Here is a 24987-nt window from a genome sequence, read left to right as displayed (position 1 = left end):
AAGACCATGATCCATAGATGCCAGACCCGATTCCAGGGCCATCGGGTATATTACCACCCCGACACCCATCGAAAACATTGATTGCCTCTGTGCTGTCTCCACCGATTCATCAGTGTCACCTCCTGATCCAGCTGGATTAGGACTTTTCCCTCCGGAAGAACCACAGGATGGAGGAGATCAGCCATACAATCCCTCCACTGACGATTCCTCGGACTCCCAGGATTCTGAAGACATCCCATCGGAGCCTTAACCTCCAGAGGAAAGATGACACTCCCGTCCAAAAGATCTCTCGTTTGCAAGCTTTATAAAGGACATGTCTGAAACCATTCCTTTTAAGCTGTAAACTGAAGAGGATGCCAGACACAGGATGCTGGAAGTTCTGCAATTTGTGGATGCTCCCAAGGAAGTGATGTCAATTCCAGTCCACGAAGTTCTGCTTGACCTGTTGCATTGCACCTGGGAACACCCAGGTACAGTTCCACCGGTGAACAGGAAAACTGATGCTACCTACCTGGTTCAATCAGCTCCAGGATTCCAGAAAACCCAGCTCCCTCACCACTCTGTAGTGGTTGAATCTGCTCAGAAGAAAGCAAAGAGATACCGCTCTCATTCTTCTGCCCCTCCTGGCAAGGAGCAGAAATCTTTGAACGCAGGGTTTTCCAGGGGTCTATGTTGATGGCACATATAGCAGCCTACCAGCTATACATGACACAATACTCCAGAATCCTTTAGAAACAGGTGCAAGATTTCTCTGAATTCCTGCCAGAGGAGTTTCAAGGAGGACTGAATTCCATCTTCCAGAAGGGCCTTGATGCTGGGAAATACGGGGTCAGAGTGGCCTACGATATATTTGAGACTGCCTCCAGAGTGTCAGCAGCAGGCATAAGTGCCAGACAATGGGCATGGTTGAAATCTTCAGACTTGCATCCAGAGATCCAAAACAGGTTGGCAGACCTTCCCTGCACAGGTGACAACTTGTTTGGAGAAAAAAATCCAAGAAACAGTTTGGCAACTCAAAGACCATCATGAGACATTGTGTCAACTATCCACTGTTCCCTCTGACTTTCCGTCCACTTCCAAAAGACAGTTCAGAAGGGGATCCCAGGAGGCCCACCTATAAAAATCATAGTTATTACCTTCCTCCGTCCCAGACTCGACCAACCAGACCCTATCAAAAGGGTCAGCCTCGTCAGCACAGGCCGCCGAAAGCCCAACCAGCCCCGCAGACTGGTCCTGCATCGGGTTTTTGATGCCCTTCTAGTGAGCAACAGTCAACCCCCGCCTCCAGCAATATTTCCTGTAGGAGGCTGTTTGTGCCATTTTGCAAACATATGGCACACAATTTCAACGGACCAATGGATCCTTTCTGTGGTTGCCCACGGAAACCATCTGAATTTCCTCACACTACCACCTCGTCCAGCGAGAGTCTAGCCAACCATTTCCACTTCTCGAGCAGGAACTCTCATTCCTCCTGCAGTCCAATGCCATAGAACCGGTTCCCCGACTGTAGCGTGGAAAAGGGTTCTACTCCCGATTATTTTCTAATCCCAAAAAAGTCAGGCGGCATTCGTCCTATATTGGATCTTCGTGCCCTAAACAAACATCTTCGCAAGGAAACGTTCAGGATGGTAACCTTGGGCTCCATGCTCCCTCTTCTACAAAAGGGAGATTGGCTTTGCTCTCTAGATCTTCAGGAGGCATATGCCCATATAGCCATAATCCCTCCATATCGCAAATACCTCAGATTCTTAGTCAGTCACCGGCATTTCCAATACCAAGTGCTGCCGTTCGGCTTAGTGTCAGCACCCCGCATGTTTACCAAATGCCTGGCAGTAGTAGCAGCTTCCCTGCGACAACGCAGCATCCACGTCTATCCATATCTAGACAATTGGCTGCTCAGAGGTTTATCCAAGGAGGTGTACTTCAATTCCTACATCTCACTGTACAACTACAATGCTTGGGGTTTCTCATAAACTATCCCAAGTCAAATGTGACTCCATCACGTACCCTCTCCTTGATCGGAGCGGATTTAAACACCAAACCCAGGGGACCGAGCACGCACACTATCAACCTTGGCCAAAGCAGTACAGACTCGCCAAGCTACAACCGCTGGTCATCTACTAACCTTACTAGGTCACATGGTGTCCATGGTCCACGTTACCCCAAGGGCTCGTCTAAAGTCCACTGCGTTACTCTCATGGCTAAAGTCCCAGTGGTCCCAATCATATCAACATATGTCCCACATTGTCCACATCACCAGCCAGCTTCGTCTCTAACTAGCTTGGTGGATACAGGAGTCCAGCCTTCAGATAGGACTACCCTTTCAATCTCCAGAACCTCAGATTACACTGACTACAGATGCCTCCAACCTTGGTTGGGGAGCCCATGTCAACAACCTGCATACCCAGGGAACCTGGACCTCAGCGAAATCAAAGCACCAGATAACTTTTTCTAGAGCTCAGGGCGATACAATATACACTATTCACTTTAAGGATTGCCTATTCAACAAGGTAATCCTAATTCAAACAGACAACCAGGTAGCGATGTGATACCTAAACAAGCTAGGAGGCACAGGCTTTTACCTGCTATGCCAGGAAGCAGTGCAGATCTGGGCCTAGGCTCAACATAAGAACATGCCATACTGGTTCAGACCAAGAGTCCATCAAGCCCAGCATCCTGTTTCCAACAGTGGCCAATCCAGGCCATAAGAACCTGGCAAGTATCCAAAAACTAAGTCTATTTCATGTTACTATTGCTAGTAATAGCAGTGGCTATTTTCTAATTCAACTTAATAGCAGGTAATGGACTTTTCAATCCTTTTTTAAACACAGCTACACTAACTGCACTTACCACATCCTCTGGCAACAAATTCCAGAGATTAGTTGTACGTTGAGTGAAAAAGAACTTTCTCCAATTAGTTTTAAATGTGCCACATGCTAACTTCATGGAGTGCCCCCTAGTCTTTCCATTATCTGAAAGAGTAAATAACCGATTCACATCTATCTGTTCTATACCTCTCATGATTTTAAACACCTCTATCATATTCCCCCTCAGCCGTCTCTTCTCCAAGCTGAAAAGTCCTAACCTTTTTAGTCTTTCCTCATAGGGGAGCTGTTCCATTCCCCTTATCATTTTGGTCACCCTTCTCTGAACCTTCTCCATCGCAATTATATCTTTTTTGAGATGTGGCGACCAGAATTGTACACAGTATTCAAGGTGCGGTCTCACCATGGAGCGATAAAGAGGCATTATGACATTTTCAGTTTTATTCACCATTCCCTTTCTAATAATTCCCAACGTTGTTTGCTTTTTTGACTGTCACAGCACTCTGAACAGACTATTTCAATGTGTTATCCACTATGACGCCTAGATCTTTCTTGGGTGGTAGCACCTAATATGGAACCTAACATTGTGTAACTATAGCTTGGGTTATTTTTGCCTATATGCATTCACCTTGTACTTATCCACATTAAATTTCATCTGCCATTTTGATGCTCAATTTTCCAGTCTCACAAGGTCTTCCTACAATTTATCACAATCTGCTTGTGATTTAACTACTCTGAACAATTTTGTATCATCTGCAAATTTGATTACCTCACTCGTCATATTTCTTTCCAGATCATTTATAAATATATTGAAAAGATAAACCCCATTAAAACAATACATATCAAAGAAACAAAACAAAATAACCACTGGCATAATGTAAAACTAAAGGATGCAAAAAGAATACTCAAAACTAGAAAAAACCTGGAGAAAACACAAAACAATTGAAAATCTAACTAAATTCAGGAAACACCTAGCTTACTACAAACTAATCCTTAATGCTAAAAAAGAATACTATAGTAACAAAATAGAAAAGTTTGCCAATAACCCAAGAGCCCTATTCTCTATAGTAACAAATCTCACAACCGACAAGTAAGAATCACCTCAAAGCATGCCTGGAACAAAATGTAATGAAATAGCCCAATTTTTTAGTGACAAAATATTAAACTTAAACTCCCAAAAAACACCAAACAAGCAATCATAATGCAAAAAAGAGATGTTAACCTACGGTCAGCATTTATAGAAATATCAGAACTAGAAGTAGAGTCAATGATAAAAAATACAAACCCCGCCCCCCACATAATTGATACTATACCCACAACAGAGATAAAAAAGACTACCAAGGTAGTAGCCCCAACATTAACTAATATCATAAATCTATCCCTAACTGAAGGAATAATACCAGATATACTGAAAGGGGCAATCATAAAACCAATAATCAAAAAGAAAAACTGTGACCCTCTAATTCTCAATAACTATCGCCCAGTCTCAAATCTCTCATTAATAGCCAAATTAATAGAGAAAACAGTACAGAAACAGCTAGCCGATCACCTAGACAATAACATACTGTACCCTTCACAACACGGATTCCGTAAACACTACAGCACTGAGACATTACTTCTCTCACTAACTGACAACATCCTAAGAGGTTTTGATAACAGCAAACACTACATCCTTATAATGCTAGACTTATCCGCAGCCTTTGATACAGTAAACCACCAAACACTACTAGAAAGACTTGAAGAAATTGGATTATGTGACAAAACGATAAACTGGTTCAGATCATACCTCAGCAATAGGTTCTTCCAAGTCCAGATAAAAAACACTCTATCAGAAAAATTTAAACTTGAATCCGGAGTACCTCAGGGTTCAGCTTTGTCTGCCACCCTCTTTAATATATATATGCTCCCCCTATGCCATCTGTTGGCAGGCCTAGGGATAATACATTACATCTACGCAGGCGACATTCAGTTAATTCTACCAATAGACGACACAATTGAAAAAACACTAGGGCTAGCAAACATGTACCTAGACATAATAAAACTACTACTAACCCAAATGGAACTGGTTATTAACATTGACAAAACTGAATTCCTACACCTTGAAAGAAAACATACTGAAATTATTAAAAACCCAATAACTCTAAGAAATAACCAGAAAATAGAACTAGCCGAAAAAAGTAAGAAATCTGGGAGTAATAATGGATTCAGAAATCAATCTAAAGCAACACATATCCTTAAAAATAAGGGAAGGATACGCAAAACTTATGATCCTAAAAAGATTGAAACCATTACTCACACCTGCCCACTTCAGAACAGTTCTCACACTTGTTTTTTCCAGCACTGATTACTGCAATGCACTCTTACTAGGACTCCCCAGCACATCAATAAGACCACTCCAAATACTTCAAAATACTGCAGCCAGAATACTGACGGGAAAAAAAAGGACGGACCATATAACTGAAACTTTAGCAGACTTACATTGGTTGCCAATCGAATACAGGATAAAATACAAGGCCTTATGCAAACTAATATATGATAAAGAAGCAGACTGGCTAAACACAGCCCTACGAGTCCATGTCCCACAAAGAAACCTTCGCTCAGCTAACAAAGCACTACTAACAGTTCCCTCAGTAAAATCAGCAAAACCTAACCCAAGTAAGAAAAAGGGCCTTATCACTGTCAGGGCCCAATCTATGGAACACAGTGCCCACTGAAATCAGTTTACAGAGTAATATCAAATCTTTTAAAAAAAATCCTTAGACATGGCTCTTTAAACAAGCCTTTCCTAAAGAAACGGGAGGATAGAGAGGAAGAGAGAAAGCAAGTCAGAGAAGCGCAGTTGAAAACGAACACCACGATGTTATTAAAAATGCATGGTAATACAGCTATGAAGAAAACCAAAATAAAGAGTAACTCAATAAATCGCCTGGACTTGACCATCACTACTCAAACATTGATTTTATTAATGAGTTTGTAACCGTACTTAATTGGCACCTGTTAAAATGTACGATAACCTTATTTTGTGCCTATTTGTAAACCGTTGCGATGGTACATAACTTAGCGACTGTATAGAAAAGCTTTTAAATAAATAAATAAATAAAAGCATGGGTCCCAATACAGATCCCTGATGCACTCCACTGCCCACTCCCTTCCACTGAGAAAATTGTCCATTTAATCCTACTGTTCCCTGTCTTTTAGCCAGTTTGTAATCCATGAAAGAACATCGCCACCTATCCCATGACTTCTTACTTTTCCTAGAAGTCTCTCATGAGGAACTTTGTCAAACGCCTTGTGAAAATCCAAGTACACTACATCTACCGTTCATCCTTATCCACATGTTTATTAACTCCTTCAAAAACGTGAAGTGGATTTGTGAGGCAAGACTTGCCTTGGGTAAAGCCATGGTGACTTTGTTCCATTAAACCATGTCTTTCTATATGTTCTGTGATTTTAATGCTTAGAACACTTTCCACTATTTTTCTTGGCGCTCTCCCATTCCATGCTACTGAGAGCAACCTACCTGGCAGGTGTGGACAATGTAATGGTGGACAATCTCAGCCAGACTTTTCATCCCCACGAATGGTCCCTAAATCCCACTGTAGCGAACTGAATCTTCCACCAGTGGGGCCGCCCACACATAGACCTCTTTCATCGATTTACAACCACAAAGTAGACAACCTTTATTCTCTGCACCACAGCCATAAGACACCTCCAAGGGATGCCTTTTCCCACTCGTGGACAACTGGTCTTCTATATGCCTACCTTCCACTTCCAGTCATCAGCAAGACTCTCATGAAGTTGCGACAATACCGGGGCACAATGATTCTCATAGCCCCTTATTGACCGCGGCAGGTTTTGTTCCCCATCCTACGTGACCTCTCAGTCCAGCAACCAATTCGCCTGGGCACAGATCCAACTCTGATAACGCAGAACGGGCTGTTGCATCATCCGAACCTCCACTCCCTGTCTCTGACAGCATGGATGTTGAAAGATTGATACTACAATCCCTTTAACTTTTTTGACAATGTGTCCCAGGTCCTCGTAGCTTCACGAAAGCCTTCTACTAGGAAAGCATATCGTTCCAAATGGAAAAGATTTTCCTTGTGGTGCACGACAAAGGAAATACCATATTTCCTAGCGTGTAGCAGATGGACTCAAAACAAGTGGGTATAGTGTGCTCATGCTAGCAGTTGGAGACGGATCTGACGGTCAGCATGGGTACATATACCCCCACAGGATGTGTAGCAATTCAGTAATTTCCGTCTCCAAAGCAGTTTGGAGCTACCTCATGCTCGCTGAGCGTGTTTCCAAATTCTAAAACAACTAAATTTCTAGAAGAAACCTACTGAAGACGAGCCCCACACTCCTGCGGTGTGACCAGTCTGTCCCTCCCCCAGTTGAGTTTCCCGAGCTGACTTCCGTGGTCCCTCGGAGGTAGGAGCCTCGGTCCGGTGGCCGACTCGTGGCAGGGACCTAGCCCCCGAGTGAGAATGGCTTGGGCGCGGCATAGAGGCAGCCTTGGTCCCGGCGTGGACTTGGCCCCCGAGCGAGACGAGTTCGGGCGCGGCCTAGAGGCAGCGGGTGCACTTCCTTGAGCATGGCGGTGAAGATACTTACCCTCTCCCCCCGCAGCCGGAGACCGCCCGGGTTGCAGCCGGGAAGCGCCGAAGACAAGGTAAGGCGTACATCTTTACTGTGGTCTCCGAGGAAATGTGGATTTGCGGGGCCTGCCTACGTGGCAGCCCGCCAAGGAGGTCGCCATCTTACCTGCCTACTCGCCTTCGCCACTTAGACGCAAGTTGCTGTACGCACGCTGAGATAGGCGCCCGTTGCTAAGCGCATGCGGATAGGCGCAGGCTGGCTAAGCGCACGCCGCTAGGTTAGGCGCACGTTCATAGGCGCATAGTCATAGGCGCACATGCATAGACGCACGTCCATAAGACGCCGTTGGTAGGCGCACATTCATAGGCGCACGCCCGTTCATAGGCGCACGTTTATAAGCCGCCGTTGGTAGGCGCACGTTTATAAGACGCCGTTGGGAGGCGCACATCCATAGGCGCACGTTCATAAGACTCTGTTGGTAGGCGCACGTCCATAAGACGCCCGTTCATAGGCGCATGCAGCTAAGCGCAGGTTGATAAGTGCACACTCATAAGACAAGCGCATGTTAGTAGGCGATACGTATTGCAAAGCGTATGGAGCATAAGAGAGCCCATATGCCCGCAGAGCCGGCACCTCCAGAATCAGGCATAAGAGCTCTAAGCCTCTGCTCAGCATGCAACCTCAGAGCCACACAGAGCGAGGAAGCAGACTCACTATGTGCCCAATGTGAGGAGGCCATGGGAGTTCCAGGACAGGACTGGTCCCAGCCCAGCGGTTCCTCAGGGAACACTCCAGACTTAGCAGGCCGCGGGGAGCAGCCAGGGAACCCAAGAGACCTGGTGCCCCTAAGGCCAGATCTGGCTTCACGCTCCTGGGTGGAATTATTCAAGGGGATCCACGCCTTTGTTCAGATGCAGTCTGCCCCGCGACTGGGTCTTTCTGTTCCGGATGATCCGGCCCCTGGACCCTCGAGACCTAGGCACGGCCGCTCGCCACCCGGAAGCCCCAACTATGGGGCTTTGGACTGCTCCGAGGAAGATGAGGAGCCCCCCAAGGAGGGAGAACTTCCCTCAGAGATAGAACCATATCGGACCATGAGATGCTTCTTTTGGAAAGAGGATCTTCCAGGCCTGGTCTCACAATGCTTATCAGAACTGGCCATTCCGGGCCAGGACACCCCAGGGGACCTTAAAATAAACCCCCTGTTAGAGGGCCTGCGCCAAACGGCTCACCATTTCCCCCTCCTACAAGCAGCACAGCAGCTAATCGATCTGGAATGGAATGCGCCGGAGGCCTCATTCAAAGGGGGTCTGGCCCTGTCAGGCATGTACCCTCTGGACCCGGCGTCCAAGGAGCTGCTGGCGTGCCCCAAGGTAGACGCCATATTAACGCAATTGTGAAGCGCACCACCATTCCGGTTGAGGGGGGAGCGGCCCTCAAGGATACACATGACCGACGCATGGACACCATTCTGAAACAAGCCTTTGAGGTAGCAGCCATGTCTCTACGAATCGCGACCTGCAGCACGGTGGTGACGCGTTCCTGTTTTATCACAAGCTAGAAACAACACCCCGGGAGAAGACATGGAATCAGCTCTTGCATTCCTCACTGACGTAGCCTCCGACCTCGTCCGTACGGCAGCCAAGGGAGTGTCATCCTCAGTGGCAGCCAGGAGACAGCTCTGGCTACGTAATTGGGCGGCCGACTCTTCCTCCAAGACACGCCTCACAAGAATGCCATTTAAGGGATCCCTACTGTTCGGCAGCGATCTCGAGCAATTGGCTAATAAATGGGGTGCCTCTCCATTACCCCGTCTACCAGAAGACAGGTCGAGGAGGAGCCAGCGATCTTTTTCCAGACCATCCAGAGGTAGAAACTCTCAGTGCTTCAACCCTTACAGGACTCACTACCAAGCACCTCGTTCTCAGGCCAGGAAACAGTCCTTTCGGACTAAGCACAAAGAGAGGAGAACGGGCTCGGGTTCTGGTCCCGGCCGCAATCCACAATGACAATCAGCCGACCCATCCGGGGTTAGCAGCCACAGGGGGCAGGCTAACCCTCTTCTACCGCAGGTGGGTCGAGATTACTTCGGACAAGTGGGTCCTCGCCATCATCCGAGAAGGATATTACCTGGATTTTCTTCGGCTCCCGCCAGACAAGTTTGTGGAATCTCCTTGTTCGCCTCTCAAGAAGGCGGCACTAGAAGTTACCTTACAGAGGCTCCTGGCACTAAAAGCCATAATCCCAGTGCCTGCAGGGGAGATAAATTCTGGGCATTATTCCATTTATTTCATAGTACCCAAGAAGGAGGGCACTTTCAGGCCCGTCCTGGACCTCAAGTCAGTCAACCGACACCTACGGGTCCCCAGCTTTCGCATGGAAACTCTACGGTCTGTCAAGAATGCAGTACAGCCAGGGGAGTTTCTCCCCTCCCTAGATCGGTCAGAAACCTATTTGCATATCCCAGTCCATCGGGATCACCAGCGCTATTTACGCTTCAAAGTCCTGAATCAGCACTTCCAGTTCCGAGCTTTACCCTTCGGGTTAGCTACCGCACCACGGATCTTTACCAAGGTCATAGTAGTAGTGGCGGCAGCACTCAGGAAGGAAGGAATTCTTGTCCATCCCTACCTAGACGATTGGCTGATCAGGGCAAAGTCACCGGAGGAGAGCCACCGGGCAACCAACAGAGTTATAGCGCTTCTGGAAAGCCTAGGATGGGTAGTCAACATAAACAAGAGTTCCCTACAGCCGTCCCAGTCGCTGAGGTCAGCCTGACCTCCAAAAGGAAGTCGAAACTCTGGAATAATCTGCAGGCCCTGCTGAGCGCCAGCTGGCCCACAGCTCGGGATTACCTACAGGTCCTCATGGCATCCACTCTGGAAATGATACCATGGGCGCGGGCTCATATGAGACCATTACAACGCGCCCTCTTATCTCGGTGGAGCCCACGATCACAGGACTACACCGTACACCTACCTTTACCAGCCACAGGGCGGAATCAGCTACGGTGGTGGTTGCAGCCCGGCCACATGAGCCGGGGGTCAAGAATGTCCTCCCCAACCTGGACCCTGCTCACTACAGATGCCAGCCTGAACGGATGGGGAGCACACTGGGAAGAACTCACCACCCAAGGGCAGTGGAACAGAGAAGAGTCGGGGTGGAACATCAACCGACTAGAGGCACGGGCAGTCAGGCTAGCGTGCCTGCGATTTGCCCACAAACTTCGCAACAGAGCGATCAGAGTGATGTCGGACAATGCCACCACGGTGGCATACATCAACCGACAGGGCGGAACCAGAAGCCAACAGGTATCCCTAGAAATAGCCCCCCTGATGACTTGGGTGGAAGTGAATCTCCAGGACATCTCTGCCGTTCACATCGCCGGGAAGGACAACACCACGGCAGACTTCCTCAGCAGAGAAAGCCTAAATCCAGGGGAATGGCAGCTGTTGCCCACAGCTTTCCAGATGATTGTGGATCAGTGGGGGACGCCGGGCATGGACCTATTAGCAGACAGGTCCAACGCTCAAGTACCCAGATATTTCAGCCGCAGGCAGGATCCGCTATCCCAGGGGATCGATGCCCTGGTACAGCCATGGCCTCTGGGAATCCTGCTATATGCCTTTCCTCCGTGGCCCCTGCTGGGTGCCATTATACACAAGATTCAGCGACACAGAGGCCTAGTTATTCTAGTGGCCCCGGATTGGCCAAGAAGACCCTGGTACGCAGACATGAGAAGACTACTGGCAGGGAATCCTGTACCTCTGCCTCCATACAGGGACCTGCTGCTGCAAGGTCCCATCCTCCACAAGGATCCAGCTCAATTCTCTCTTACGGTCTGGCCATTGAGAGGGCTAGATTGAAGAAAAGAGGATACTCTGAGCCGGTAATAGACACACTCCTCCGAGCACGCAAGTTCTCCACATCACTGACATATATCAGGATCTGGAGAGTTTTTGAAGCCTGGTGCGACTCTCACAGCACCAATTCACATGCCGCTAAGATTCCTATCATTTTGGACTTCCTACAAGATGGACTTCAGAAGGGTCTGCTCCCTCAGCTCCATCAAGGTTCAGGTAGCAGCGCTGTCTTGCTACGGTCCCAGGAGTGACGGCAACACCATTGCCAAACACCCAGACGTGTCACGTTTCCTGAAAGGAGTCAAACACATTCGTCCGCCACTGAAGTGGCCAGTGCCCCTGTGGAACCTCAACCTAGTGTTGGAATTTCTAGCGGGATCCGCCTTCAGACCCCTTCGAGGCCTGTCTCTCCGTTTGTTGACCTTGAAGATGGTGTTCCTGCTGGCTGTATGCTCAGCACACCGCATCTCAGAGCTACAAGCGCTGTCCTGCCGTGATCCATTTCTCAGAATCACTCCAGAGGCTATCCATCTTCGCACGGTTCCTTCCTTCTTACCCAAAGTAGTCTCACAATTTCACCTCAACCAAACCATATCCTTGCCAACCACGGAAGGTTTGAAGAAGTCAGAAGAAAGTCGAATACTGCGTCATCTCGACATCGGCAGAATACTGGCCAGATACTTGGAAATGTCAGAAGCAGTACGAAAGACGGACCATCTGTTCGTCCTTCACAGCGGGAAGAAGCAAGGGGAAGCGGCCCCATGGCCAACCATCGCCCGCTGGATCAAAGAAGTTATCAAGGCGGCCTATGTAGAGGCAGGAAAACCACCACCTCTACAGGTCAAGGCTCATTCTACCAGAGCGCAATCGGCATCTTGGGCAGAAACTAGGATGTTGTCGCCTGCAGAGATATGTAAAGCGGCGACGTGGTCCTCCCTCCATACCTTCTTCAGATTCTACTGTCTGGACGTTCAGGCCAGGGAGGACACAGCATTTGCGAGGGCAATCCTGAACGGACCTCAGGCAGCTTCCCGCCCAGTCCGGGAGTAGCTTTTGTACATCCCACTTGTTTGAGTCCATCTGCTACACGCTAGGAAATGTAGAGATTACTTTCCTGATAATCTCCTTTTTCTTAGTGTATGCAGATGGACTCAGCATCCCGCCCGGCTGCCGGTATACATGGGGATTCGCCGACTCACGGTAAGCCATGTTTGCTTATATAGGGCTTCCACCCTGCCGGGTGTCGATGCCTTCCGGTTGAGAACACTGGTGGTCTCCAGCTACCATCAATTGGTCAGAGTAATCCTGTTCATTTAAACGATTGGTCAGCTACAGCTTTTGCAAGGAAGATTACTGAATTGCTACACTTCCTGTGGGGGTATATGTACCCGTGTTGACGTCAGATCCGTCTCCAACTGCTAGCACGAGCACACTATACCCACTTGTTTTGAGTCCATCTGCATACACTAAGGAAAAGGAGATTATCAGGTAAGTAATCTCTACATTTTTTGCTCCATAAGTCGCAGCTAGGATTCAGAGGGGGAAAATTTAAAAAAAAAAAAAAAATTTTGTGCTAAACCGACTCTGTCCCCGGGTGTCCGTGCATCTTATGGAGCAAATTAGTGGAGTGTATAACTTTTTTTTTTTTTTTTTTTTCTCTCCCCATTTTGTTTTCGGGTCTGGGGAGGGCCATTTCGGTCCACTACCCAGATCAGAAAACTTTTCTTTCTCTGGGAACCCCCCCCCAAAAAAAAATCCCAACCCTTTAAATTAACCCCCCACCCTTCTGACCCCCCTCCAAGACCTGCCAAATTAATTTACTACAACCCCCCCCCCCCCTGACCCCCCCCCCCCCCCCAAGACCTGCCAAAAGTCCCTGCTGGTCCAGCGGGGGTCCAGGAGAGGTCCGGGAGTGATCTCCTGGGCTTGGACCGTCGGCTGCCAGTAATCAAAATGGCGCCGACGGCCCTTTGCCCTTACAATGTCACAGTGGCTACTGCTGCCATTGGTCAGTCCCAGTGACATAGTAAGGGCAAAGGGCCGTCGGCGCCATTTTGATTATTGTCAGCCGATGGCCCAAGCCCAGGAGATCACTCCCGGACCGCTCCTGGACCCCTGCTGGACCACTAGGGACTTTTGGCAGGTCTTGGAGGGTGGGGGAGTTTTGTTAGATTTATTTATTTTTATTTTTATATTTTTTAATATTCGCTCCATAAGAAGCACATACATTTTCCCCCCACTTTTGGGGGAAAAAAAGTGCGTCTTATGGAGTGAAAAATACGGTAGGTCCCTTCTTCTGCCCCACAAGAAGGTTCCTGGATTACCTCTGGTACCTTTCAAAGTCTGGTCTTCAAACTTCATCCGAGTGCATGTCAGCAGGTATAGGAGATGCCTCGACCTCGGCGCAACCCCTTGTAGGGCGCTTTATGAGAGGCTTGCTCCAACTGAAGCCTCCACCGCATCCTCCGGTTCCGGCATGGGACCTCAATGTGGTACTAGCACAGCTCATGCGACCTCCATTCGAACCTCTGCACTCCTGTGAGCTATGTCATCTCACTTGGAAAGTGTTCTTTCTACTTGCCTTGACATCGGCTCGCAGAGTCAGTGAGCTACAGGCCCTGGTAACATACCCATCTTACACAAAATTTCTTCATGATCGTGGTACTCCGCACTCACCCTAAATTTTTGCCAAAGCTAGTGTCTGATTTCCACTTAAATCAATCCATAATACTACTCACCTATTTTCCGAAACCTCACTCACACCCAGGTGAGCGGGCCCTGCATTCCTTGGACTGTAAATGTGCGCTCTCCTTTTATTTGGACTGCACTGCAGCCCATAGGAAGTCCACCCAACTGTTTAGTCTCCTTCGATAAAACCAAACTGGGAGTTCCGGTGGGCAAGCAGACACGTCCACCTAACTGGCGGACTGTATTACCTTCTGCTACCAACAAGCAGGCCTTCCGTTACAAGGATGTGTGAAAGCGCATTCAATAAGAACAATGGCATCGTCAGTAGCGCTCCTCCGTTCTCTACCTATTGCTGACATATGCAGAGTTGCCACATGGAGCTTTCTTCACACCTTTGCAGCTCATTTTTGTCTCAAGGCTAGCAGGCAGGATTCTATCTTTGGCCAGTCTGTCCTGCGTAATTTGTTTCCAGTTTAATAACTCAACTTCCGGCGACCCACTGTGAAACTCAGGCTGCCATCATACCCAAAATCACCCCTCTTGTGCCAGTTGCACGTCGTTGGGTGCTTTTGGTTCACTCGACTCGGGCATCTTGTAGCTCGCTATTCACCCATATGTGAGGACTACCATCCTGCTTGTCCTGGCAGAAAGCAGAGTTGCTTACCTGTAACAGGTGATCTCCCAGGACAGCAGGATGTTAGTCCTCACAAAACCTGCCCACCACCCCGCGGAGTTGGGTTCGCTTACGTTTTATTTTATTTTTCGCTTTAACTTTTTGCTACAAACGAGACTGAAGGGGGACCCCTGCTGGATGCAGGGTTAGTGGCATGCTGGACATGCTCAGTGTGCCAGTCAAAGTTCTAGAAACTTTGACAAAGTTCTGGGATTGGACTCCATCCTGATGTCACCCATATGTGAGGACTAACATCCTGATGTCCTGGGAGAACACCTGTTAGAGGTAAGCAACTCTGCTTTCTGCTGTGTTTAAAAAAAAAATCAACAACAAAAAAACCCCCTCCAGATCAGAGAAAAAGGCCTTTCAAACTTTATTCAAAAGACAGGCACAAAATAGCTAGTCTGGATCTCTATGATCTGTTTGTATCGTCTCAGCTCTACACATGACATGTCTAACTGCTACATGTGGGAGCATGTTCCCTTTCTCTCTACCTCCTGCTAGTGCCTACCTGAGAGGAATAATGAAAACCATTTTAATACAGCATCCTTTATTCCTTACTGATGGAAGTGCTGGATAAGTAAATTGATCATATCAAATGCCATAAAAATGTTAACTGTACCAAAAGAGCCACTTCTCCACCATCTAAAGTACACTGCAGTGTATCTAGTAATGAATTTAGCAGTGTCTTTGTTCATGTACCCTCTGGAATTTAAATTTAAATTGACCAAAGTTTCTTGTTCCTCTATAAACACCTTCAATTGTAGAACACACTTTTCAAGCATTTTAGAAAATGTTGGCATATTTGAAATAGGGTAATGATTCAGATGGACTGAACCAAATCACGGTGAATCTAGAAGATGTGGTAGGCTTGACTGACAAACTGAAGAGTAGTAAATCACTTGGACCTATTAGTAAAAATTTGTAACCTATCATTAAAATCATCCATTGTATCTGAAGTCTGGAGGGTGGCTAATGTAACCCCAATATTTAAAAAGGGCTCCAGGGGTGATCCAGGAAACTAAAGACAAGTTAGCCTGACTTCAGTGCCAGGAAAAATAGAGGAACGTGTTCTAAATATCAAAATCACAGAACATATAGAAAGACATGGTTTAATGGAACAAAGTCAACATGGCTTTACCCAAGGCAAGTCTTGCCTCACAAATCTGAAGGAGTTAATAAACATGTGGATAAAGGTGAACCGGTAGATGTAGTATTCTTGGATTTTCAGAAGGCGTTTGACAAAGTTCCTCATGAGAGGCTTCTAGGAAAAGTAAAAAGTCATGGGATAGGTGGTGATGCCCTTTCATGGATTACAAACTGGCTAAAAGACAGGAAACAGAGAGTAGGATTAAATGGACATTTTTCTCAGTGGAAGGGAGTGGACAGTGGAGTGCCTCAGGGATCTGTATTGGAACCCATACTTTTCAATATATTTATAAATGATCTGGAAAGAAATACAAGTGAGGTAATCTAATTTGTAGATATAAAATTGTTCAGAGTAGTTAAATCACAAGCAGATTGTGATGAATTGCAGAAAGACCTGTTGAGACTAGAAAATTGGGCATCGAAATGACAGATGAAATTTAATGTGGATAAGTACAAGGTGATGCATATAGGGAAAAATAACCCATGCTATAGTTATACAATGTTAGGTTCCATATTAGGAGCTACCACCCAAGAAAGAGATCTAGGCTTCATAGTGGATAACATAATGAAATCATCGGTTCAGTGTGCTGTGGCAGTCAAAAAAGCAAACAATGATAAAGGGAATGGAGCAGCTCCCCTATGAGGAAAGACTGAAGAGGTTAGGACTTTTCAGCTTGGAGAAGAGACGGCTGAGGGGGGGGGGTGGATATGATAGAGGTGTTTAAAATCATGAGGTCTAGAATGGGTTAATGTGAATCGGTTATTTACTCTTTTGGATAATAGAAGGACTAGGGGGCATTCCATGAAGTTAGCATGTGGCACATTTAAAACTAATCGGAGAAAGTTCTTTTTCACTCAACGCACAATTAAACTCTGGAATTTGTTGCCAGAGGATGTGGTTAGTGCAGTTAGTGTAGCTGTGTTTAAAAAAGGATTGGATAAGTTCTTGGAGGAGAAGTCCATTACCTGCTATTAATTAATTTGACTTAGAAAATAGCCACTGCTATTACTAGCATCGGTAACATGGAATAGACTTAGATTTTGGGTACTTGCCAGGTTCTTATGGCCTGGATTGGCCACTGTTGGAAACAGGATGCTGGGCTTGATGGACCCTTGGTCTCAGTATGGCATGTTCTTATGGCTATTACTACACAAAAGCCAACTCCTCTCCTAATATATACCAAAAAATCAAGGAGAGGGAAACACTATTCCCATCAAAGGCATGCATTTATAATATTTATAATATTTTTCAATTATTTATACATAAGGAGACTGGTATCATAAAAACAGGTGCCTACTGTTGTCTATTCACCGTCTCCCGCCCACATAGGGCCTCAGACAGTATCAGCTCTTATGGCACCATAATCATGTACCATCTCCCCTATGTCATTTTTTATTTTTTATTTACTATCTTTTATTGCAACTTTATTACTGAAGAATAATTATAAATGTTAAAAAAGCTTTAACTTAGTTGTAACCTTGGTTGTACCCATTAGTTACTTAATTTTCAAAAGAGATACTTAGCTCAGATAGCTGGCGAATAAACAAACTGTTTCACAACGCTGTATTATTTCATAAACTATTCCCAACATTGACCATGTTTTCGCTAAAATAGCCTTCATCAGGGGATATATTTATCAAATATTCTTATCACGCCACATGTTCTTCATATCTCCAATCCTACAAATAATTAAAAAATACACATCACAACAAATGCCTAAAATATCACACACTGGTATCACAATCAGCAGCTTCCTTGCAGCACAGTACTATTTGCACAGAAGCACAGAGAACATCAAAAGATCTTACCTTACAGAGGAACTAATAGTTCTTTTTACAAGTTTAAGAATGGCGCCATCATGCTCAATAGTACCCTGCCCTTCATTTCCTATTTAAAGCCCAGGTAGTGATGTCACCGGAAACTCAGCATCATGCAAAACTGTCAGTCAACAATGTTTCCATTTCTAATCAGCAAACCTCAAAAAACACTCAAACTGACCAATCCAACTCCTTATTTAGACCCCTAGGTGCCACAGTATCAAACCAATAGATCCATTTTAATTCCCGTTGTAGCAGGTGCCTATCAAAATCACCTCCCCGGGAACAAGGTTTTGGTTGTTCAATTACTGAGAACTTAATCTGCAAAAGTGTTTTGCTGATCTATACAGTGTTGTACTAAAGGGGCTTCTAGGTGGTTTCTTTGAATCGCACTCTGATGTTCAATCATACATTTACGTAGGCTACATTTAGTTTTACCAATATACCAATTTACCAATATATGCTAAGACCCATATTGATGACATCACTTTTGAGCGACACAAAAAAGAGTCATCTATAAAAATCTAACCTGGTCAAGCGTCACGCGCCTAGCGTCACGCGCCGAAGGAGCGCGACAAAGGCCCCTTTGTCGCGCTCCTTCGGGCAGCCCCTTCGGACTGCCCTGAAGGACCCTGGAAGACCCTAAAGTACTACACGGACCTCCTTCTCACCCAGCAGTCCCTTTTGACCCTGAAGTATCGCCGCTCACTTGCCAGCCTCTCAGCCAAGACCCATCCAGCTCCAGGACCTCCGAGTGAGTGGGCACCTCCTCAAAGTGCCTATCCCACCTCTCACAGGTGCTCATGAGCCTGCCTCCCAGCCACTGGACTACTCCCCCTAACACCTTAAATTGCTCTATTCTGTTATTTGTGCATGTTATCTAAGCTGTATAACCTGCATTGTCTGACCTGCATTGTATAACCTGCATGGTACACTATTTACACCTTTTACCCTACCTAATCAGCTTTGTGCCCTTTCCTCAGTGCCCTTCTCTCAGTTTAACTCCTTGATACCTTAATCCCCGCCTTGTACTACCCTATATCCTCTCAGTTTCCTTTTTACCTACCCCCTCTCCCTCCCTCCTCCTTTGCCTACTCACCCACTATGACCACACAACACATCAACCGCATCCACCTCCCCCACAACAGACTCCCCCATTCCCATCCCCCCCGTCCCACCCCCCCCTACAAATCCCTCCTCCCTATCCTCACTACCCCCCTCAACCAACTCCTTGGACTCACTACCCTCTCCATCATTCTGTTCAACGCCCAATCACTCTCCAAAAAAACCCCCATCCTAAATGACCTCCTCACTGACACCAAGCCAGACATCTGTGCCATCATGGAAACCTGGCTCAAAGAAACAGACATTGTCCTCCTGAACCAGCTACCTACACAATCCTACGAATTCCTATCCATTCCAAGACCCAAGAAAAGAGGAGGTGGCATCCTCCTAGCCTTCAAGAAACACCTTAATCTCAAACTCTCCCACACCACATCACCCTCCAAGCTAGAAATTGGCCTCTTCAAAGCCCCCTCACTGCAAATCTGTCTCATTTATGCCCCTCCTGGATCCATCGAACGGGACCCCTCCCCCTTAATTGAATTCTTATCTGCCAACATAAACATTGAAATCCCTTCCATCATACTAGGAGACTTCAACCTCCATGTCGATGCCACCCCCCTTACCCCTTCTTGTGAGGCATTCCTTACTGCACTCCAAGCTCTAGGCCTTAGACAAATTGTTGCCTCCCCCACGCACCAAGCTGGTCACTCCCTTGACCTTATATTCATCAACCACTGCTTCCTACCATCCCACCCCCCCACCTGCTCCCCTGTACCTTGGTCAGACCACTTCCTCATAAAAGCCCTCCTCCCCCTTAACTTCCCTACTACCCCCACTCCCTCAAACAACACCACCTTCACCTTCAGGAAACCCTGCTCTGGAGATGAACTGGCTCTTGCCATTTCCAACACATCCACTAGCCTTGACTGCTCCAGTCCAGAGACTGCCATCAAATCCTGGCTCAGCATGACTCTTGAAATTGCTGACAAACTATGCCCCATCTCCAGACGTAACATTACCCAACCCACAAAAAATCATCAACCCTGGTACACGACTGAACTAAGATCCCTAAAAAATACCCTCAGGCAGCGTGAGAGAAACTGACGTAAAGCCCCCTCACCCCAACTCGCCTCAAGTTTCAAAACTACCCTTCACCAATATAGAATAACCACCCTCAAAACAAAAAGAGACTACTTTTCAGCTAAGATCCACCAATACATGTACAACCCGAAAGCCCTTTTCAATTATGTTGCCAACCTCACCAAATCCTCTCAGCCCACTATCCCTGAGAATGATGCCTCCACTAAGAGCGAAGAAATCGCCCAGTATTTCCTCACAAAAATCACCAACATCCTCCGCAGATTTCAACACCCTTCTCCATCCACCTCCCCTTCCCCCTCCCTCCAACCTTCCCCCACTTCACCCACCCTCCAAACCCTTGACCTGACTTCCGCTAAAGAAGTGGAATCTATTCTCAGAAAACTTAAACCAGCTTCCCACCCTTCAGACACCATTCCCACAAAATCCCTCCTCTCCATCCCGAACACTATATCCAAACCCATCGCAGACATCATAAACTCCTCCCTCTCTTCAGGCTCTGTCCCAGATGCTCTTAAACAAGCTATTGTCAAGCCCCTCCTAAAAAAACCAACACTAGACCCTAAAGACCCCGCTAACTTCCGCCCTATCTCTAACCTGCCCTTCCTATCCAAAATTATGGAAAAGATTGTAAACATCCAACTTACAGAATATCTAGAAAGCAACAACATTCTGCATCCAGCCCAATACGGCTTCCGTAAATACCTCAATACAGAAACCCTCCTGCTCTCCCTCACGGACCACTTACTCATAGGCATGGACCGAGGCAACTGTTACCTCCTCGCCCTACTCGACATCTCAGCTGCCTTTGATACCATCAACCATAACCTCCTCATCAACCGGCTATCCGAAATAGGCATCTCAGGCCTAGCCCTACTATGGTTTAAATCCTACTTATCTAACAGAAAGTTCTCCGTCAAGATAGGAAACGCCAACTCCACACTCTATCCCTTGTCTCAAGGTGTCCCACAAGGCTCCTCCCTCTCCTCCACCCTTTTCAACATTTATCTCACACCTCTATGTCAGCTCCTCACAGACCTCGGCCTCAAATTCTACCTCTATGCAGATGACGTTCAAATCGTCATTCCCATTCACAACTCTCTCTCAGATGCCCTTGCCTTCTGGAACACATGTCTTGCCAACATCAATGACTTCCTCACCAACATCCACCTCGCTCTAAACTCCTCCAAAACAGAGCTGCTCCTTATCTCTCCTCACCTCCCTCCCAAACCACCGATCTCCAACGATCCAGCTTTCAACGTCATAACACCCCAACCCACAGTAAGAGACCTTGGGGTTATCATAGATCAACAACTCAATCTCAAAAAACAGATCAACTCCATCCTCAAAGAAGGTTTCTTCAAGCTTCACATCCTGAAGAAACTCAGACCCCTCCTCCACTATCATGACTTCCGCACCGTCGTCCAAGCCACCCTTTCCTCAAAGCTGGACTACTGTAATGCCCTCTTCCTTGGCCTACCCTCCTCCACCACCAAGCCCTTACAAATGCTCCAGAATGCCATCGCCAGGGTCATCACCAACTCAAGGAAAGCTGATCACATTACCCCAATACTCAAAGAACTCCACTGGCTCCCCATCGCATCCCGAATTCTCTTCAAAATTCTAACCATAGTGCACAAGTCCATCCACTCGCACAATTCCAATTGGTTGGATGAACCCTTTCGTCCTATACGCACTGAACGACCCACTCGCACTGTCAACAAAGGCACCCTCTCCATTCCCCCTTTGAAAAAAGCCCACCTCTCCTCTACTAGGGACCGTGCACTATCCATTGCAGGCCCTAAACAATGGAACACCCTCCCTACCACTCTCAGGCTAGAGCCATGTTACGCCAAGTTCAGAAAAAAACTTAAAACATGGCTCTTCCGACAAGCCTACCCTGATTAAGTACACCGACTTCTGCAAGTATCTTGCCTACGCCTTGTATATTCCTGTAAATAGTCCGTTGCAGTTTTTATTTATTGCTTTAATTCCTCCACCTCCTGCTCTTTGTATACTCCTCCTTGTTCGCCCTCCCTGTTCATTGTAATTTCTACCTTTAAAGTTACATTGTAAACCGGTATGATGTATGCATACTAATTACCGGTATATAAAAGTTTTTAAATAAATAAATAAATATAGTAAAGGGCATGAACACCATATACCATATATTACCCTGACCGAAGAGCAATCCGTATTGGCTCTCAGAAGAAAGGTACCCCCCTTTAAAATGAGGAAGAATGACACCGGAAAAAGATTGCTCACAAACCGAACACGCATTACATGGAATATGACCCAATACTTCAGAGCATTCTACAGAAGCATTACACATTTCTTCAAAATTAGAATGCGTAATCAGATCTTTAATATTCTTACCCTGTTTAAAAGCAAACATAGGGTTAGCTGAAAAAATCTCATGTAAACTAAGAACATGCCAATGTTTATACTGTTTTGAACCCGGTATATGGAGGGAGAAAAAGGTAACACGCATACAGATCGAAATATCTGCTTATCCTGATTCCTATTCATGGGCTTAAGTAATAGATCACGATTAGCCCAACGGGCACGCTTGTATGCCTTTCTTAAAATAGATCTTGGATAACCTCTATCAGCAAATGAATCAATCATCTCTTTAGCTTTTTGTTTATAATCATATACACTAGAACATAACCTCCTTAGACTAAGGAATTGCCCAACCAGAAGATTCTGACGCAAATGTACAGGATGATAACTATCATAGCATAGTAGGGTATTTCTATGCATAGGTTTACGGTATATAGTAAACTCAAATTCTGATTTATTAATTGAGATGAAATATCTAAATAAGGTAAACCAACCTCACTGAAATGAAAGATAAACCTCAAATTGGGATCACAAGTACCCAGCCATTGCATAAAATCATCAGACTCACTAGATGACCCTTCCCATACCACTATGATGTCATCAGTATAACGCTTCCATAATTTTACATGCTTCAAAAAGGGGTTTACCGGAAGCCAAGTGTCCTCAAAGTAGCCCATATAAAGATTAGCTACATCAGGGGCTAGAGTAGCCCCCATAGCTATTCCCTTCATTTGCAAAAAATAGGAGCCATTAAACATGAAAAAGTTATTACGAAGAACAATAGAAGCCAAAGTATTAATGAAACCCACAGGTATACGAGATCTTTCCAAAGACTCCTGCAACTTAAGATCTATTATATGTAGGGCATCTTCCTGGGGAATATTTGTGTACAAAGACACAACATCTATCGTAGCCAAAGCTAACACCTTACATGGTAAAACTTTTTTAGCCAAATCCACAAACACATTAATGGTGTCTGTTGAATCTCTTATATAAGCTGGTAATTTTATTCACAGACAAATTTTTGGCTCCTTTGGTTAAAAAGTTCCATGTACATAGAGAAAACTAGTTGCTCATCTGTAATAGCATGTTCTCCATCGACAGCAGGACAAATAAGCCACATAATCCTGCCCTCCTCTCCAAGGAGTTGAAGCTTAGTTAGTGAAGGAACTGAGGAGATTAACATGGTAGGCTTTCTGAGCTCTGAGAGAGTATGTTCTGTTTTGGCACTGAAGGATGTTACCTACTTGTGTGGCTGGTTTTACTCGGACTACATGAATTACTTGTATTGTCAAAGCGTGAATTTATTTTCCAAAGTAAAAGGCGGCTTATGAAATCACCGTGTGGGTCCCTCTAATAATTTTATTGGTGTCCTATCCATACCAGATTTTCAGGACATGAAGACTCTAAGAGTTTTTTTTATTATCAGTCCTGTAAGTAGGCTTCTTTAGTTTAGGATGGAACTTCCTGTTTCTTTAAAGTTAGAGGAATTCAAGTAACATTTTGTATTTAAACTTGATGTGTATTGTGCAAGACTCGACCTTTTTTTTTTTTTTTTTTTTAGGGCCAAAACTACTTTTGTTTTCAAGTTTGCCTGCTCATTTACATTGTAACTTCCATGTCACAAAGAGCTACACAGAGCTTCTTTAGAGACAAGCTTATGTTTTTTAAAATTTTCATGTGCTTAATGTAAAAGCATAAGCTGACTGAGCTAAGCATAAGCTATCTAAGCTACAGATAGTTATTTTAAGTAAATTATTTCACCTAACATAATCTAATTCGTAACCAATGTTCTTTGAGTTACATTTGAAAGCAATGCTTGAGAATTATAGGCAAATTCAAACTTGGCACATGGCACACTCAGCTCTTGTCTTGGGCTGCCACCCTCACTTCATCAATGAAGCCCCTTCCACATGGGCTGCTGCTACAATCAATCCTGTTCCTTACCACCTCCACAGATGCTGTCATGCTGCTGCTCCCCACTAGGCAGCTGCTGTTTCTCTCCTCTCACACAATGCAATTTGAGTAGTAAACACTTATCAATGTCTTACATTTGTTCAAGCTTTATATTAAAACTCTTTTTTTGTAGAGACTAATAGATCATGACCTTTAAATTGATGTATCATTGTCGTTGGTAGGACTTACTCTTTCTGGGAGAGATCTATTAAAACTGTATTTTATAATATAATTATCTGTTTTGTTTTTTTTATTTTGATCTTGCATTAAAAATTAAGGCCTGAAAGTCTAACACTATTTCAGTAGTGGCTAATGAACCATTCCTGTTGTCCCTACATCAACAAAATCAACTAAAACATTTTTTTCTTTTTTAGGATATGATTAAAACTTTGTTACCAAAAGTGTTGCCAGCAGTCACTGAAGGTCTTCAGGACCTTGATGATGATGTACGTGCTGTTGCTGCATCATCATTGGTGCCTGTAGTAGAAAATCTTGTTGTTCTTCAATCCAAGCAGGTGAGGTAAACATTTCTGTAATTAATCTGACATTTTATAATTACTGTTTACACCCTGTTTAAACCCAAAGCAATTGCATTTTATATTAAGAATATTAGATCTGACTGCCCAAATATTGATAGATAGTATGGATAGACTGATCAAGATTTATCTCGAACCTTCATAGATTTGAATAGGTCAAAATGTTTATGTATTTTATTTTTCAAGATCCATTTTGTTCAACCCAGATTACAAAATAACTTCCTTAAAATGTTACAGTAATAGTATTTTTCTTTGTACTATTGGCCTAAATATGAATCATAAGCTTTAGATAGAATTTGTAACAGTATTAAGTTCAGTAATATATATTAGGTTAATAAACTGGAGTGTCTTGATCTAACTTTCTCTGTGTA

At 45.3% G+C, this 24987-nt stretch overlaps 1 protein-coding gene across 1 annotated transcript in view; it reads left to right on the top strand.

Annotated features, from left to right (window-relative positions):
* Positions 1-24987, top strand: part of BTAF1 (B-TFIID TATA-box binding protein associated factor 1) — a 565336-nt gene that overhangs the window by 147742 nt on the left and 392607 nt on the right. The window contains exon 12 of the mRNA XM_029609940.1: positions 24455-24595. Coding sequence (XP_029465800.1) covers positions 24455-24595 — 141 coding nt within the window. The remainder of the gene's footprint in view (positions 1-24454; positions 24596-24987) is intronic.

Source organism: Rhinatrema bivittatum, chromosome 7 (assembly GCF_901001135.1).
Source record: "Rhinatrema bivittatum chromosome 7, aRhiBiv1.1, whole genome shotgun sequence".
Taxonomy (NCBI): domain Eukaryota; kingdom Metazoa; phylum Chordata; class Amphibia; order Gymnophiona; family Rhinatrematidae; genus Rhinatrema; species Rhinatrema bivittatum.
Note: the sequence above shows the minus strand (reverse complement) of the source record. Positions and strands in the feature narration are given on the sequence as shown.